The sequence below is a fragment of the Diplotaxodon limnothrissa genome, linkage group LG19, assembly GCF_057381915.1.
Source record: "Diplotaxodon limnothrissa isolate DT_005_m linkage group LG19, D_limnothrissa_male_GT1.1, whole genome shotgun sequence".
NCBI classification, from domain to species: domain Eukaryota; kingdom Metazoa; phylum Chordata; class Actinopteri; order Cichliformes; family Cichlidae; genus Diplotaxodon; species Diplotaxodon limnothrissa.
Window position 1 is genome coordinate 11,585,253 of NC_140614.1, and position 15,445 is coordinate 11,600,697.

The 15,445-nt window shown below is 36.5% G+C and overlaps 1 protein-coding gene across 1 annotated transcript; it reads right to left on the minus strand.

Moving 5' to 3' along the window:
• Positions 1 to 8,321: 8,321 nt before the first annotated feature.
• Positions 8,322 to 11,754, minus strand: LOC146611818 (uncharacterized). Its single transcript, XM_085343729.1, has 11 exons — positions 11,559 to 11,754; positions 11,300 to 11,442; positions 10,985 to 11,129; positions 10,845 to 10,888; positions 10,673 to 10,702; positions 10,315 to 10,359; positions 9,490 to 9,528; positions 9,292 to 9,312; positions 9,047 to 9,191; positions 8,792 to 8,866; positions 8,322 to 8,434 (listed from the first exon to the last, which is right to left on the minus strand). The coding sequence occupies exons 1-11, from the start codon at positions 11,752 to 11,754 to the stop codon at positions 8,322 to 8,324; spliced, it is 996 nt and encodes a 331-aa protein (XP_085199855.1).
• Between the last annotated feature and the right edge of the window lie 3,691 nt (positions 11,755 to 15,445).

Genomic DNA, 15,445 nt, shown 5'->3' on the forward strand with positions numbered 1-15,445 from the left:
GGGGGGATAAGTAAACCTGGTGAATCACTGAACTCTCAGCTTCATTAAAATGGATCATTATGGGTAAATGTAATATAGAGGTCCCCATTTACTCCATAACGCAATGATTTATTTGGTACATGTATACAGATCTATAATTATAATCTGAAACTAAACTGAGCGACCTTCAGTAACTTGTTCTAAAAAAAAAATCAACCTACCGTCATTTTACAGTCATCAGAAATATGAGTCTTGGTTTTCCTGCAGAACATTTCAGGCTGAGCAGCCAATCCCAGTCAGAGAGAAGTGGCTGTGACAGAAACACAGCAGAGAGGACAGAAGGTCAGAGCTCTGAATTCAAGGAGCAAACACACAAAACAAGATGGGAAGAAATTTCAGAGGTTGGAAATACAAAAAGCAAATGAAGGACAAGCTGGTAAAAGGTGGATGAGGGTCAGCAGTAGAATAAAATGGATAAAATAAAATAAAAATAAATTTCTCATTATAATGGTCTGAAATAATGAGAAACTGTGACTGCAGTTTTTAAATTTAACAATTATTTGTGATGCTGTGTGTATTAATAATAGCAAACTATATAAGGACAATAAATAGAGGAAAGATTTACAGGAAAATTAAACATTCCTCGTGTTTTCATCTAGTTTCAAAAATCTGATCTTAAACATCAAGAACCCTGAACAGTTTTTATTCTCCTGCTGCAGGTTTGGAGGATGTTGTTTTATTCTTGTCACACAGTGGTGACAATTATTGAATAGATTATATTAATGGACCAACAGGTTTGATTACAGGAGCACAGCCGTGTGTTTAAATGAGACACAGAGGCAGGGATGCAAATTTAAAGAACAAACCAGCTTTAGTGAACCGAACCACAGATTTGACAACCACAGGTTTATGCCACAATGATGAAAAAGAAAATGACAAAAACATTTTAATACATAAAACTACCAGCATAAAGACTTGGCCACGTGTTAGTCCTCAGGTCTCAATGTCGGGCGCACCCTGGTAACCTGACTTTGAAACGCTTCTAGAAAAATCTGATTACATAAGTTGAATTTCCATGAAAATCCCAAACATCACTCACACAAAGAGAACATCCCTCACAGCAGCTTATTGTACACAGACCCAAATAAAAACTTATCTGAAGGGTAGAGTCCAAAAATCTCTGGGTTCAAAAGAAAATAAGAATCCAAAAATGTGAGTCAGTGGTCTTAAGCATCACCAGCTGTGTGTGAAAGTGTGGATGAGACAGTGGAAAAGAAGGGAATCAGTCTCTCTGTCTCTGTAAGTAAGTGGGCTAAATCACAGGAGGAGTCCACCTCAGCACCAGAGGACCTGTCAGCAGACAGGGTCAGAGGAATAATACAGATATTAATTATGCTGTTCTAGCTAAAATCCACAACTTAGGTCTTTGCAGACATCATATTTCACATCAATTTGTAGGTAAAATATCAACATTTGCAAAAAAAAACCCTTGTACAAACTTTGCATTGCTGCAATATATCTTTGAAAATCTGTTTTTGTTAAAATTTAGAAAAACAAATACTTTCCAAACACAGTGTTGGAGCCATATGGACTTTGTGGTGATAAAGTGTTGTGTGTATGGTGTTGCTTGTCTATTCCAGAGATTACGGTTAGCTTCTTTGTCACGTGGGAGGTGTTACCCTCATGCCTCACTGTGTTCAGTGGAATATAACCAAACTTGTCAAAAGATTTTTTTTTTTTTTAATTTTAAAATTTCAGTGTGAATTTCTTAATGAACGAGTGGGAAATACATTCACCTGGTTACCGGTCGGGCGGCCTGGTGAATGGGTGAATAGGAACAGTGTGGTTTTTGTTGACCGTGTTCGCTTGTGCGTGTCAGTCGTCTTGTCTTGTCTCGAGCCTTCAAGTAGTTTGTACGTGCTCGGGTTTGACTGCGATGTGGATGGATTGCTGAAATATTCGATAAATGCTCAGTGGAAAATGTTTGGAGACTGATTAAAAACAGCAAAGCAGCATTCCCTACTTCATCCTTGGAGTGGATTCATTGATATCAAGTCACTTCATCCACATTGAAATACTGCAGTTATTTGCTTTTATGGATTTCAAGAGGTCATTGAGAAATGGAATCACTTCAGTGTGAACAGACTCACGCTGCACTGAAACTGTAATTGTACACACAGAATCTCAGCTGTGGAAACATAAAGCCAGACATGCAATAAACGGCTGTGTATGGAAGAAAACACTGATTGCAGCGGTTATTTGTGACGTGTCCACTGGTGAAAAGTCTGCTGAGCTGTTTATGATGCATTAAAGATGTGTAACTTATCGCGTTCATTATGAATTTGAAATGAATGATTTGTCAAAATGTGGTTTGAATCATCTGTAATAAGCTGAGTCAGGGATTTTTCTAAAGTCAGAATGACTAGAAAAGTCTCCAAAAACTTGAAGCATTTGAGGGTCTGGCTGCAAAACACAATGTCAAACTCACTGCAGAGTCTTTGGGAAATAAAATTGAAAGGTTGCAAAAGGAGCATAAAATAAATGTGAACAAAATTAGAAATCTGATTCCTTCAATGAAGGTCTTGATGGATGCTCAGTCATCCAGGTAAGTAAATCGCAAAAGGTTCACATTCAGATGAACAGAATCAACCTTTATTTCTGCAGCATTCATCCTTTGTCTTTTTAGTTGCTGCAGTTCTTCAGAGATTTTTAATCACTGTTTTATCGTTATTTAATGATGTTTCTCATTGGAGGAGGCGGCACTCGAATCATTTCATGCAGAAGTAAATGATTGTAGATTAGACGCAGGAGGGGGAGGAGACGCAGGTGAATGTAATTAACAACAATCAAATCAACAAATCTGAAACAGGAGAATAATAAACACAGAGATAAGAGGACTCACACTACATTCAGCCAAACGATGAGTCTGATGTTCAGACGTGTGGCATGTAAGACAGCACTGTTTGTGAATGAAGACATTTGACTCAATGAGAAATGAATTTAACTGAAATATTATTTTCATTTAACTAAAATTATATCAGTGCTCTACTTAATATTGTTCTTTTTTAAATTTTGTATCTGCAGAATTTCACTTCAGCATAGATCAAATGTTTGTTTTTCATTTCATTTTTATTAACTTAATTGTGACACATTAAGCAGAGTATGCTAAGTTTTAAAATGTTATGATATTCACAAGAATATCATAACATTTGTTCTTGTGAGTATGCTCACAAGAACTGTTCTGCTTCGTTCGCTCAAAGATTGACAACAATATACAAGCTGAGAAAAGAAAGAGACTCAAGCAAAGAGGAGACTTCCTATAGGAAGGTGAGTTTCCTATGTGATCATGTATTTCAGAGTGAGACAAATTTTGGGATGTTTTCTGGTATGCGTCTCCCTGGAGGAAAATGGCCCTCTTCCTAATGATGGCGATGCAGCTTTTTTTTTTTTTTTTTTTTCCCCAGTGGTTTTTACACTCAACACAAATTAAAATTATTGGTTTGGCTCCTCTTAGCTTGCTGATCCTTTCTTGATATATTTTAGGCTGATAACAGCAGATTTTCTTTTTTTAATGTATTAAAGTAGCTTTGCATCAGCTTTAGGCAAACATTACTGTTTGTTAGACTCCCTTGGTGTCCTTTCTTTAAAGGGTCATTAATGATTCTGTAACCTGATTTCTTGTTACTGCTGTTCAGACTCTGGGCTGTGGGTGAAGGCTGAGCTACTACAACTAACTTTCCATAATAAACACCAACACAGCAGACCTCAGCTTTGCTACCTCTGCTCGTGCATGTACCCTAACCCTAAGCTCTGATATGGTGAGCTGTATTACGCGAGTTGTGAGAAGGTGGTTGCTCTGAGAACAAGACTGACACACTGTTTAAACCATATGTCAAAACATTTTTGAAATTCAAGCAGCAGGCATCTGGTTACCCAAAAAATGTGAAAGCAGCTGAGAAACAGCAGAAGTTTGAAGACAAAGGACATCAGAACCCACTAAGATTGTTTTGTTTTTGTTTTTTCTTTAAACACAAATCAGCAGTTGTAATAAACTGCGGTTCTCCATGTGAGCAGAAATGCCATCTTGTGAGCTGATTACAGACCCTGACAGATGATTAGTGATGTTTAGTGACCACTATGACATCAGCTTTGTTTCATCTCTGATGATGTAGCTATGGTCCAGTGGTGTCACGCTGATGGTAGAGGGTCGCCGGTGAAGGATGTGAATGTCTTTGTCAATGACAACAGCTTATGCAAGGCTCGTGTTGTATGACTTGTTACAGATTCAGTTGTCTTCACCTCTCATCCCAGTGAGTGGGTGCTTCCATTAGGCTCATATCTCGGCGAGCTGACTGATGAGCTCAGTGATGGTGGGTCTGGAGAGGAGAATGATCACAGTACAGAGTTTGTCTCCGGTGGTCCAAAACCCTATGCTTTAGCACAAAAAAGGGTAAGACTCAGGTTAAGTGTAAAGGTGTAACACTCAGTGCTGTTAACTCTAAAGTCGTTACCCCCGAATCATTGAAAGGCTTAGTCCGGGTATTTGTGGCCAACAGGGGATGCACATTTAGTTGCTGTGTCTGACACCATCAGGTCAGGTGGTCTATAACAAGGGAAGGTGCTGCCTGATTATACAACGCTCCCTCATGGATACTGAGCAGGATCAAGCCTTTGATGGAACGCTTCAGCACCCATTTAGTCTGGTTATTAGTGGGCTGAGTAATTGTAGAAAGACTTTCTTTGTCAAAAGCGTCATTGAAAATGCGTCCAGCATTATTTCAACCAAAACTGATAATATTGTTTACATCTACTCCTGCTGGCAGCCTTTAAACAGCTTCTCCAGATAAGAAAAATCACCTTTGTGAATGTTGTACCAGAATCTCTGCGTGACGATGACCTTTTACCTCCCGATAAGAGCAACTTGCACATTATCAACGATGTTACAGCTTCTAACAGCGTAGAACTTCAAAACATGTTCACACAATACGTTCATCAGAGGAACTTGGGCTGCATGTGTTTAGTTCAGAATTGGTTTAGGCAGGGAAAATCTAGTAGAACAATTTCACTGAACACTAGTTACTTAATTCTGTTTATTAACCCTACAGATAAATACCAAATCTCAATTTTAGGTAGACGGATGTTTCCACGTAGTACAAAATACTACTTAGAAGCTTTTAATGATGACACATCTACCTCATACAGGTATTTTCTAATAGATTATAAATCGAGAGTGCATGACTATTTAAGACTTGGAACCAAATTGTTATCAGACCGTCAAGTTGTTAAAGAGGTAAAAAAGGATGTCGTCTTCACGGATGTGGAAAAACTTTGCACTGCTGGAGGAGTTGTATAAATCCCTGCCTAGTGTATGGAGGAATATTATTAGTAATGCCTAACATGGATTTTATTAATGGGCTGTGTGAGATGGCTCTCAGTGCTTTGAAGGGTAACGTCCTGCTGACTGACCAACAGCAGACAGCAAAAAAAAAAAAAAAAAAAAAGGGGGGGGGGGGATCAGGCTGGTTGCAGACAAAAAGGACAATTTTGAAAAAGATGAGATCCATCAACTAATCTGGAGGATTTTTGTTGCCGTTATTAGGGGCTGCCATACCCTTCATCACCAGTCTTACAGCAAAAGGTGAAAATGGAGCACACACAGAAAATGTTTTTGGTTCCACAGCAGCAGTTGGACATGTTAAACCATCAGCAGCAAAATGCAGCTTCCATCAGACATGTAGTGCAAAATGAGCTCAACAAAGCTATGGCTGAAGTGCTGCAGCTATCAGATTTGGAAGTATATGAGAAGGCTGAAAAGTATTCTGGTATTCTTCAGAGATGCCTTTCACTTGTGAGACAGGGCAAGAGTGGAAAAAATGTACTGACTCTCTTTGCCCGATGATGCTAATCAGGATGCGTCTGACTGTCAAGCTAATGTCGGCGGAGGTCGTGATGGTGGTGACAGACAAAAGGACATGTTCGTGGACAGAGATGGGCATCCGATTACTTTTTTCAAGTAACGAGTAAAGTAAGGGATTACTATTGCAAAAACGGTAATTAGATTACCTTTACTTTCCCGTAGGAACGCTGCGTTACTGCGTTACTAAAACCGTGATTTTTTTGCGAGAATGTCTCACGACAGTGACGTAAGCGAGTGCGCCGTTAGTGACAACAGCTGTGTGCAGATCAACAGTGGATCATATATCAAGTACGGGAGAGAGTATGAGCGTGCAGCGTTTAAAGCGTGGAAGTACTGACCTTACTTTGAGTTTGATTCCATAAAAAGTGACAAAAACATTAGCGTCCATTAGCATTGTGCGTGGGAAGAAAACATCTTTTTACAGCGAAAAAAAACCCTAAACTTCCAAGCAAGCTCCGAGTAGCTACGACGTAATGGGAAACTCACAGAGAAACTGCCGTATCCTTCCACTGACTGCTGTGGCACACCTGCACCAGGGTAAACCTCCGCCTACCCAACTCCTGCTTTACAGGTGAAAATAGAGCAACAGGACCTCTGAGTCTTTGACTTTATTTATTTTCTGCTGTGTTTTACTTGCATCTATTTGAAAGACTGAGTGTAAACACAAAAGAAATATATTTTATGTGCTGGAATGTGCAGAAAATAGGTTTAAATATTAAACAAATTTCTTCCAGTCAGAGAATGTTGCATATAATAAAATTTTTGCTTGATGCATAAAGTTAAAAGATTAAAACTAATAAAACAAGTTAAAAAGAGACTTTTCCATTTGATTACATTTTGTATGATGGATTATGCAGAAAAAGTAGAATTGGGCTGAAAGATCTATCGCTTTATCACCTATTCAGGTTGTAAATCGTGTTTTTAAAAAGTAACTAAGTAATTAATTACTTTTGAAAATAAGTAATCAGTAAAGTAACGGGATTACTTTTGGGGGGGGGTAATCAGTAATTAGTTACTGATTACTCTTTTCAAGTAACTTGACCAACACTGTTCGTGGATGAGGTTTTATCATATATGCCAAAAATGCAGAGCTTATTTTAACAGCCCTCACCCGTGCATCGGGTGTTTCGTCAAATAATGGGGCGAGATTATTATTGACAAACAAGTAATCAGAGGTTCTCTTTCATAGCATTCGTTCCGTGTCTCACTATGGGAACGCCTCCTGTGTGACCTCATCAGAAGCTCAAATACCATTACGCCAGCCCTTAGAGGCTGACTAAGTGATCCCCATGTCAGGAGGGCTAGTGCTTCCCTATATAATAGGCTGACATAGCATTAGATGTCATTGAAAAACCTCTTCTCGCTTCTCACAGACGCCTGTAGACAACTGTGCTATTGGGTGCTAAAGCTAAACTGTCCACAGATTTGAGTGAACAACTCGGTCACCGGGCGTTTTGTTCCCAGCTTTTCAGTTGTCCACTAGCATACAAGCAGTAGCAATACTGTTCAGTAGCTAGTGCTGGTGTTAAGTAGCAATACTTTCCTAAAGCGAAGTAGCAACACTAATAAAGGTACCACTAGCTTCACCATCAGGTAGCAATACCCTTTGGCGCTAGCAGTTTCAGCTGTTAGGTAGCAATACCTGTAGAAAAGTAGCACTACTTTTCGCCCATACGGTAAAAAAATATATTTTGAAATACATTTCAAAATATACAAAAATTGGCCAAAAAATATATGCGCTAAAATACATTTCAAAATATATAAATATATTTTGAAATGTATTTTAGCGCATATATTTTTTGGCCAATTTTTGTATATTTTGAAATATATTTCAAAATATAATTGAAAATTAATTAAAAATCTTTCAAAAATATATTTTACCCTTCATATATTTCAGTCGAAGAAAACACATTCACATGTAACAACTGAAAATCTTTATTTGATATCTAAAACAAACACAGCATATAAATCAAGCTAGGAACATACATTATACAACTTTATTTTCATAACATTCTTAAAAATTGTAAAATTTTTAAAAAATAAAAATTATATATATATATATATATATATATATATATATATATATATATATATATATATATATATATATATATATATACATATATATATATATATATACATATACACACACACACACACACACACACACACACACACACACACACACACACACATATATATATATACATACATTTTACTATACAAAATGCAACTGCAACAAACACTTATAAGTAACGATACTGTGAATTTGATGTGAACTGCTATTAACACAATAAAAATGTGATCACTCAAAGATGTTTACTGATCAATAACAAGCAGAGGAATACACACACACATATATATATATATATATATATATATATATAGATATATATATGTGGGTGTGTACGAACATAAAACATATTTAAAATGTAACTTTTTTTTTCTTTTCCAACAGTCTGAGTTCCCCCAGCTTTGAATTGACTGCAATCCCCAAAGCCCCTCTGGATACATTGGGGAACCTCTTCCTTACCGCCACTGTAACAAACAAAAGTCACAGTTCTAGTACTTTTATCAGAGTTAAAATAAAAACATGATTTAAATTAGCTAGCTTCATTTAGCAAACAGATATTTCCGTTTATAGAGATACAGATATATTTTCCACATAATTTTACCTTTTTTTTCCCCCTCGATGGAAAGTCTATCCAGTTCACATTACAGTAATACTAACACCCCTTTTGGTCATCTATCCTTACTCTCCATCATTCAATCTGTTGACCTTCTTTGTCTGAGTCCAACCACTTCAATGCTTCATCACCTATCTGTGCAATTTTTATTGTTGCAAAGTGAGTTACTTGTGCAGTATGCAATTTTAGATACACAGTCTTCACTTACTATATATGGCTGTCATGGTTTCTTTATCAAGGGCAGTTCTTCGCTCTGCGCCGATGTCTGTTTTGCTGTGTCCTCCTATAAAAAGCATTAACATTTGAGTGTCTGGCTAGTTAAATTTCCAAAAATCTGATCTTTGTTCATCTAAACATTTGAACTACAATATTATGCTTTTTGGTAAAGAAACTGGTGACAGAGAAGTAGGCTTTTTAAAATACTATTAGCTAACCATTGGAACTAAGTTTCAAAGCTGTTTACCTTTTAAATTGCTCTGGATCAAAACCTCCAGTGGGAAGACGGCCATCAGAAGAACACGCACCATTGAAGTGGGTGTTTGGGCCTGAAGAGCAGTAGCCCACTGATGTTTCAGAATTTTTACCCCTGTAGCATGTGCTAACTCCACCTGTGGTTGCAATCACATAAAAAGAGTGTTTCAATATAAATTGTTTTTAAAAAACACATTTGAGTTTGCACCTACCTAAATTCTCAGCAAAATTACTTACATATTCAGCATCACTGGAACCCTTTAAATAAATAAACACATACATATGAAGTCAACAATGTTGTTACAGACAGAGTATTACTGGTAAACTAAATGAAAGAAGGAAGAACTCAGAATAACTTAGATGATTGAGTCTTTACACTTTAATAAGAAAGATTGACATTTCGCGGTGGAACAAAGCAGAATCAAAAATACTTACTTTAGAATCCCCAGACGCTTTGCATGAAGAGTTGGGCACCTATAAAGGAGAATATTTAAAGATTAAAAAAAATACACATAACATTGACTGCCATAAAACCACTGAATAAATATCAGAATGTGACAATGTTGCACAACAATCTAAACCTTGTAAGTCATGTATATCTATACAATTCAAGTAAATAGGTACAGCATACATGTTCTGGAGAAAAAACAAACAAACAAACAAGCAAAAAAAACAACAATATATAAGAATCCAGTGGGGTAAAAAATCTCTTCTGAAGAATATAGTTCATTTTGGGTGAAAAACAAAACATTCCTCTAAAATATATATACTGACATCAGCAATCAACATCATGATTGTAATTATTTCCCTACTAGTCCATCTACTGCTCTGTGCATGTGTCAAGCACTACGACTGTATCTATGCATATAAATTCACCATATATATCCTGCAAAAATGTCTTGTTATGGTCAAAAAAAGGCAAACAAACAAAGGCATTCAATCAGAGATGAGAAATTAATCGGGAATATCAATTATATGGTAAATGGCCTGTATTTGTATAGCGCTAGTCCCTAAGGACCCCAAAGCGCTTTACACATTCAGTCATCAACCCATTCACACACTGGTGATGGCAGCTAAAAAAACACAATCCTTATTAAGCAATGTCTAACCAGTAGTACTGGTCTGAATGACAACAAACATAGCTAGTGTTTGGGAAAATCTGTTATAAAACAGTTATTATTTCAATAGTTATGCTTAGCATGTGACATAATATCACGTGACACAGACACTGCGTAAAAAACCACAACAACTAATACTTACTTTAGGAGGATGAGGGAGGGCAGCATCAGGTTGAGACTTTGACATCTGTAAGAGAAAAACTGATGTATTAGAAACAAGTCATTTAAAAATACATTAATGTGGCAGACTGTTCCCTGTTCCGATGCAGTGTACAAGTACAATCAGGGCTGTCACAACAATGGGGCGGTGCCAAGTCGTCGCAACCCTAGGTACAATGTACAAGTACATATAACTACATATGTGAATAAAGCAAGAATCTGTTTAGGTTAGGCACACTGCTGACTGATGCTTGTTAGGTTTATATGATTGCAAACTGCACAAAAACAACAAAGCAACAAAATTAATGGTAATGACAAAAAATTAATTAGATTTTACTTACGTCAGGAAGATCTGCATTCATTTTCATGGGCTAAAATAAATAGGCACAAACATTACTGCTAAACAACCCCAAAAAAACTCCAAAAGGCCTCAAAATGATTAAAAAGGCAAGGAAATGTGGAACATTGTAATTAGTGATTATTAATGAAGGATAACTGTGCTTTGTTTCTAACCTTGGTAATTAAATGCTGTGTAGCCTGAAGGAGAGGTGGGATTTCTGTGAAAGTGAAATTAAATGTGAATAGGTTTTGATAGTTATTGTATATGACAAGTGTAAACACACACATAAAACATGCAATAGTACAGTACTTACTTTCAAGTATTTCATTTTTCAGCCTATCGTTCTCTCTTTTTAGATTCGAGTTCTCTTCTCTCAACTGATTAATGACACGCTGTAGATGTTCAAGTTTCTTTTCATTCCATAACTTTAGATCGTTTTGTTGGTCTGTTGGGTATGCCTAAGAAATGAAACAAAAAACTCTCTCTTTAAAAGCCACCTTCTGTATGAAGGAATGATCTCAAAATGTTGGGGGGGGGGGGGGGGTTACACATACATATATATATACACAAAACAGGTATATATATATATTAGTATATATGTCTGTGTGTGTACGCGGCGAACACTCACCTTTTTCTTAGCTGCCGGTTCGTCTGTGACCTCTGTGGCCTCAAGGAGTTTCATAGAAGGTTTACTTTTTCTCTTAAGCACCTCTGGCTTGGGTAGTTGTTCTTCGATTTCCTTAAGCTTTGTTTGCAAAGTTTTTTCCCTTTCTGAGGAGGCAGAATAATAATAAAAAAGGCTAAAGTACATCATAATATAATTAAGTTACATATTTTGATTAACAAATAAGCGACAATAAAGTAATATTATACTGGAGAAAAGGCACCTGCTAGCTTAATGATGGAGGCTTCATAGACCGGCCACCCGCCTTTTGGCTCCTTGGCGCCTTGTCGCCACTCCACCAAATAAATGTCCTTTTCCTCCAAACCGTTTAAGTATTCCTCCTCATCAAAATCCCGAATGTGTTCAGTCGGCAGAATTGAGAACTTTCCATCTTCCGACCACTTAATTAACGCGAACATTATCCGCTTGTGTCTTCCCGTCTGTATATCGGCCTTTCGCGCCTCAAACGTCGGTTATATTTCAAAAAAAAAAGGGGGGGAGGGGGGGGAAGAAACAACAACTAATAATTTTTTTTATTACTATTATTAATATTTTTTGCGCGTTCATTGCACATGTTTGGGAATATTTCAATATTTACTTTTTATTTTATCTTTATTTATAAAAAGCACAATGGCAACGCGCATGCGCATACTCTGCTCCACTCATTAACCTTTACACTTTCACACAACCTACAGATCTAGAACGAAGACGCTGCATTTTTTGAATAATCTCTGGCGAGCATAGATTTCATAGAAAAAACATATTATATTGTTTTAAGTACCTTTTTTTCGATTAATCCTGTGACGTACAAAGACGGACGTTTTTGGGACTTTACGTTTAAGTTTTTAAAGTTTTTGTTAAGGTCTCCATTGCGTGTGCAGACGCTCGTGGAAGAAGACGCTGAAATTTTGCGAACTCCCTGGAAAACTGCTCGGTAAGCATATATTTCACTACATTTATTTTATATGTTGCAGTTTCTGTTTTACAATCCTCGATGTTTTCTTCAATGTGATTTTAATGTCATCAACAGGTCACGTGTGAGTCAAAATGAGCGAGCCTCCTGAAAGGATTCCGTATAAACGTTATCTAACTGATCCTGAAGAGGAAATTCCTTCAAGAACCAAACGGAGATGGGCACAAAAAGAAAGGTGTGTTGGTAATGTAATATCCCTCACTCTTTAACATTAACGAATGCCATAGGGCCGCACAATCAATAAATCTAGTGGCAATCACTAAGGATGCCACAATTATGTAATCGTTCAAAGTGGCAAATAATTGTCCACTGCATGCTTAAGATGTTTGTTTGTTTTTTATCAAGAATAAACAAAGCCAATGTGTAATAGACATTTGGGGCTTAATACTCCAGAATAGCATTGAAGGATTTTCAATTAGTGTTTTCAGCTTATGTTCTTGTAAAAATAGGACATGCAGTTGCTTAAAACAATGGTATAAACATCATTCTAAGTAAATTTTATCAAATGTAATTAATAGCCACAATGAAAATTGTAAGGAAAAAATGATCTTTATAAATTACCATACCATAAGGTACTCTGGCTCCCAAATGAATGATCTGGAGTTGGAGTTGGCTCTTTTAAACAGGGAATGTAGCTAGGCTATGTCTAATCTGCTTATTACTGATCAATAAACATCTTTATAAGTGATCACATCTTTATCGTGTTAATAGCAGTTCACTTAGAGTTCAAATATAGCAATAAGCAATTTCTATTTTCTTTATTGTATATTTTCTTTTTCAGAATTAAGGTTGCAGAAGAAGAACTTCAGAATGTTATCAAGGAATGTCAAAAGGTATGCCTTATGATATGATTGGTGGTTCAATTTGCATTTTTGTAAATTCATAAATGAACAGTTCAACCAAAAATGTAAATTCTCTAATCAATTGCTCACTCTTAAGTTGCTCACTCTTATAAACCTGTATGAATTTCTTTTGAACAAAATAATGTTGATAACCAAACAGTTGCTGGTCCCCATTGACATAGTATGGACATAGTATGAAATAACAACACTATGGAAGTCAGTAGGGACAAGAAACTGGTTACCAACATTCTTGAAAATATCTTCTTTTGTGTTCAACAGAACAAAGAAATAGGTTTAGAACAACTTGAGGGTGATGATTACCAAAATAACATTTTATTCCTTTTATCTTATCATCCATTTTATCTTATCCCTTAGCATTTAATTACCTCAGTTATAACAAATAATAAATGCTTGATTCATATTAATATTAATAATAATCTTATTGGTCTCTTTTTAAGGTTAGTGTTGGAATACAAACATTTTGGGTTAACTGTAATGAAAACACTTTTAATGCATAAACCTAAATTAAATTTATTCTGAGTATTGGACTATAGATTTCTCGAAATAAGTACACAATAGTTAGTTGAATTTTCAAGTCAAGAAATGAAATCAAAAAGATCATTACATTTCTAGACATTATTTTTTAAAGAATATTCATGAATTAGTGCATTGAACAAGAAAAAATAAAACAAGTAATCATTGTTCTAATTATGATTTTTACGGTAATTTCTACTTTCTACTGCAATCATATATTCTTACAGAATTTATCATGAAAGAAAGCACTAAGCATTCATTTTGACAGCCTAAGCACACTTAGATTTTGGCAAGACTGAATGGACATGTCAAATAGTGCACAATTAGTGAATGAGACCAATTTCAAATTTCTGCTGTAATGTTAAAAAAAGAGATGCATAAATACAGAGAAGACGGTTACAGGGCAGATCTCACCGATATAGACATGAATGCGTCTATGAGTCCACTAGGTTAATGCTCTTACACTGAAGATTTGCTTACAGGACCCATAATCATAATTCTCTCTCTCGCTTCTCTTTTCAAGGAAATCCCAGACACCCTTCCAGAAGACAGAACTCTGCTGATGACTAATGATGAAGAGTGCACTGCAGGTCCTGTTCAGATAGAGGTCCCAGTGGATTCAGGTCAAACTAAAGAGCAAAATCAACTACTACTTCTGGCACTTAAGCTCAAACACAGTTTGACCAATGACTGTCTTGAAGATATCATGAAAATCCTTAATGTTGTTGGTGGCAGTGATGCAGCATGCAGGACAAAATATTCATTTTACAAAGCTTTTGATGATACAAAAGACATCATGAAAATCTGTTATGTGTGTGAACAGTGCAGTAATATAATGTCAGCTGAACTGGACCAAGTTCATTGTGTTCAATGCAACAGCACCTATGACAAAGCAAGTAGGTTTACCAATAACTTTTTCATATACCTCTCCTTGGAAGATCAACTCAAAAATCTCTTGAGAATGCCAGGAATTACAGATGAATTAATAGGAAGGCAAACAGAAACATCTACTTCTCTCAGTGACATTTGTGATGGTTTTTTGTATCAGAAAGCTTTAAGTGGTTCAGAAACGGCCCTTCAAACCCTCAGCTTAACATTTAGCTGTGATGGTGTGCCAGTTTTTAAAAAGTCCCCTTGTAGTATTTGGCCCCTTTTTTGCACCATTAATGAATTGCCATTGAAAACAAGACAGGATAATGTACTCCTTTGTGCACTATGGTTCGGGGATGAGAAGCCTCACATGAGAAGTTTCTTAAAACCTTTCATTGATGAGTGTGTGGGCCTACAGGACAGTGGTTTCACATGGGAAGATGACAAAGGCGTTTCTGTCAATACAAAAGTAATCCCTCTAATTCTAATGAGTGACTCAGTTGCCAGACCTGTGATCCAAAATTTTAAACAGTTTAATGGTGAATATGGATGCTCCTACTGCCTTCATGAAGGAAAGGTAGTTGAAAAAGGCAGAGGATTCACTCGTGTATATCCTTTTCAGAAGGACATTCAGCTCCGCAATCAGGAACAAACTAATGAATTTGTAGAAGCTGCGCTACAGTCTGGTAAAGCTGTTATGGGTGTTAAAGGGCCAAGTATGTTGTGTAGACTTCCCAGTTTTGATATTATCGAAGGGTCTGTCCCAGACTATATGCATTCAGTACTTCTGGGTGTTGCAAGAACTGTAACAGGGCTGTGGTTAAACAGTGAAAACCATGAAAAGCACTGGTATATAGGTAGGTCTACAAAACTGTTAGATGAAATGCTTTT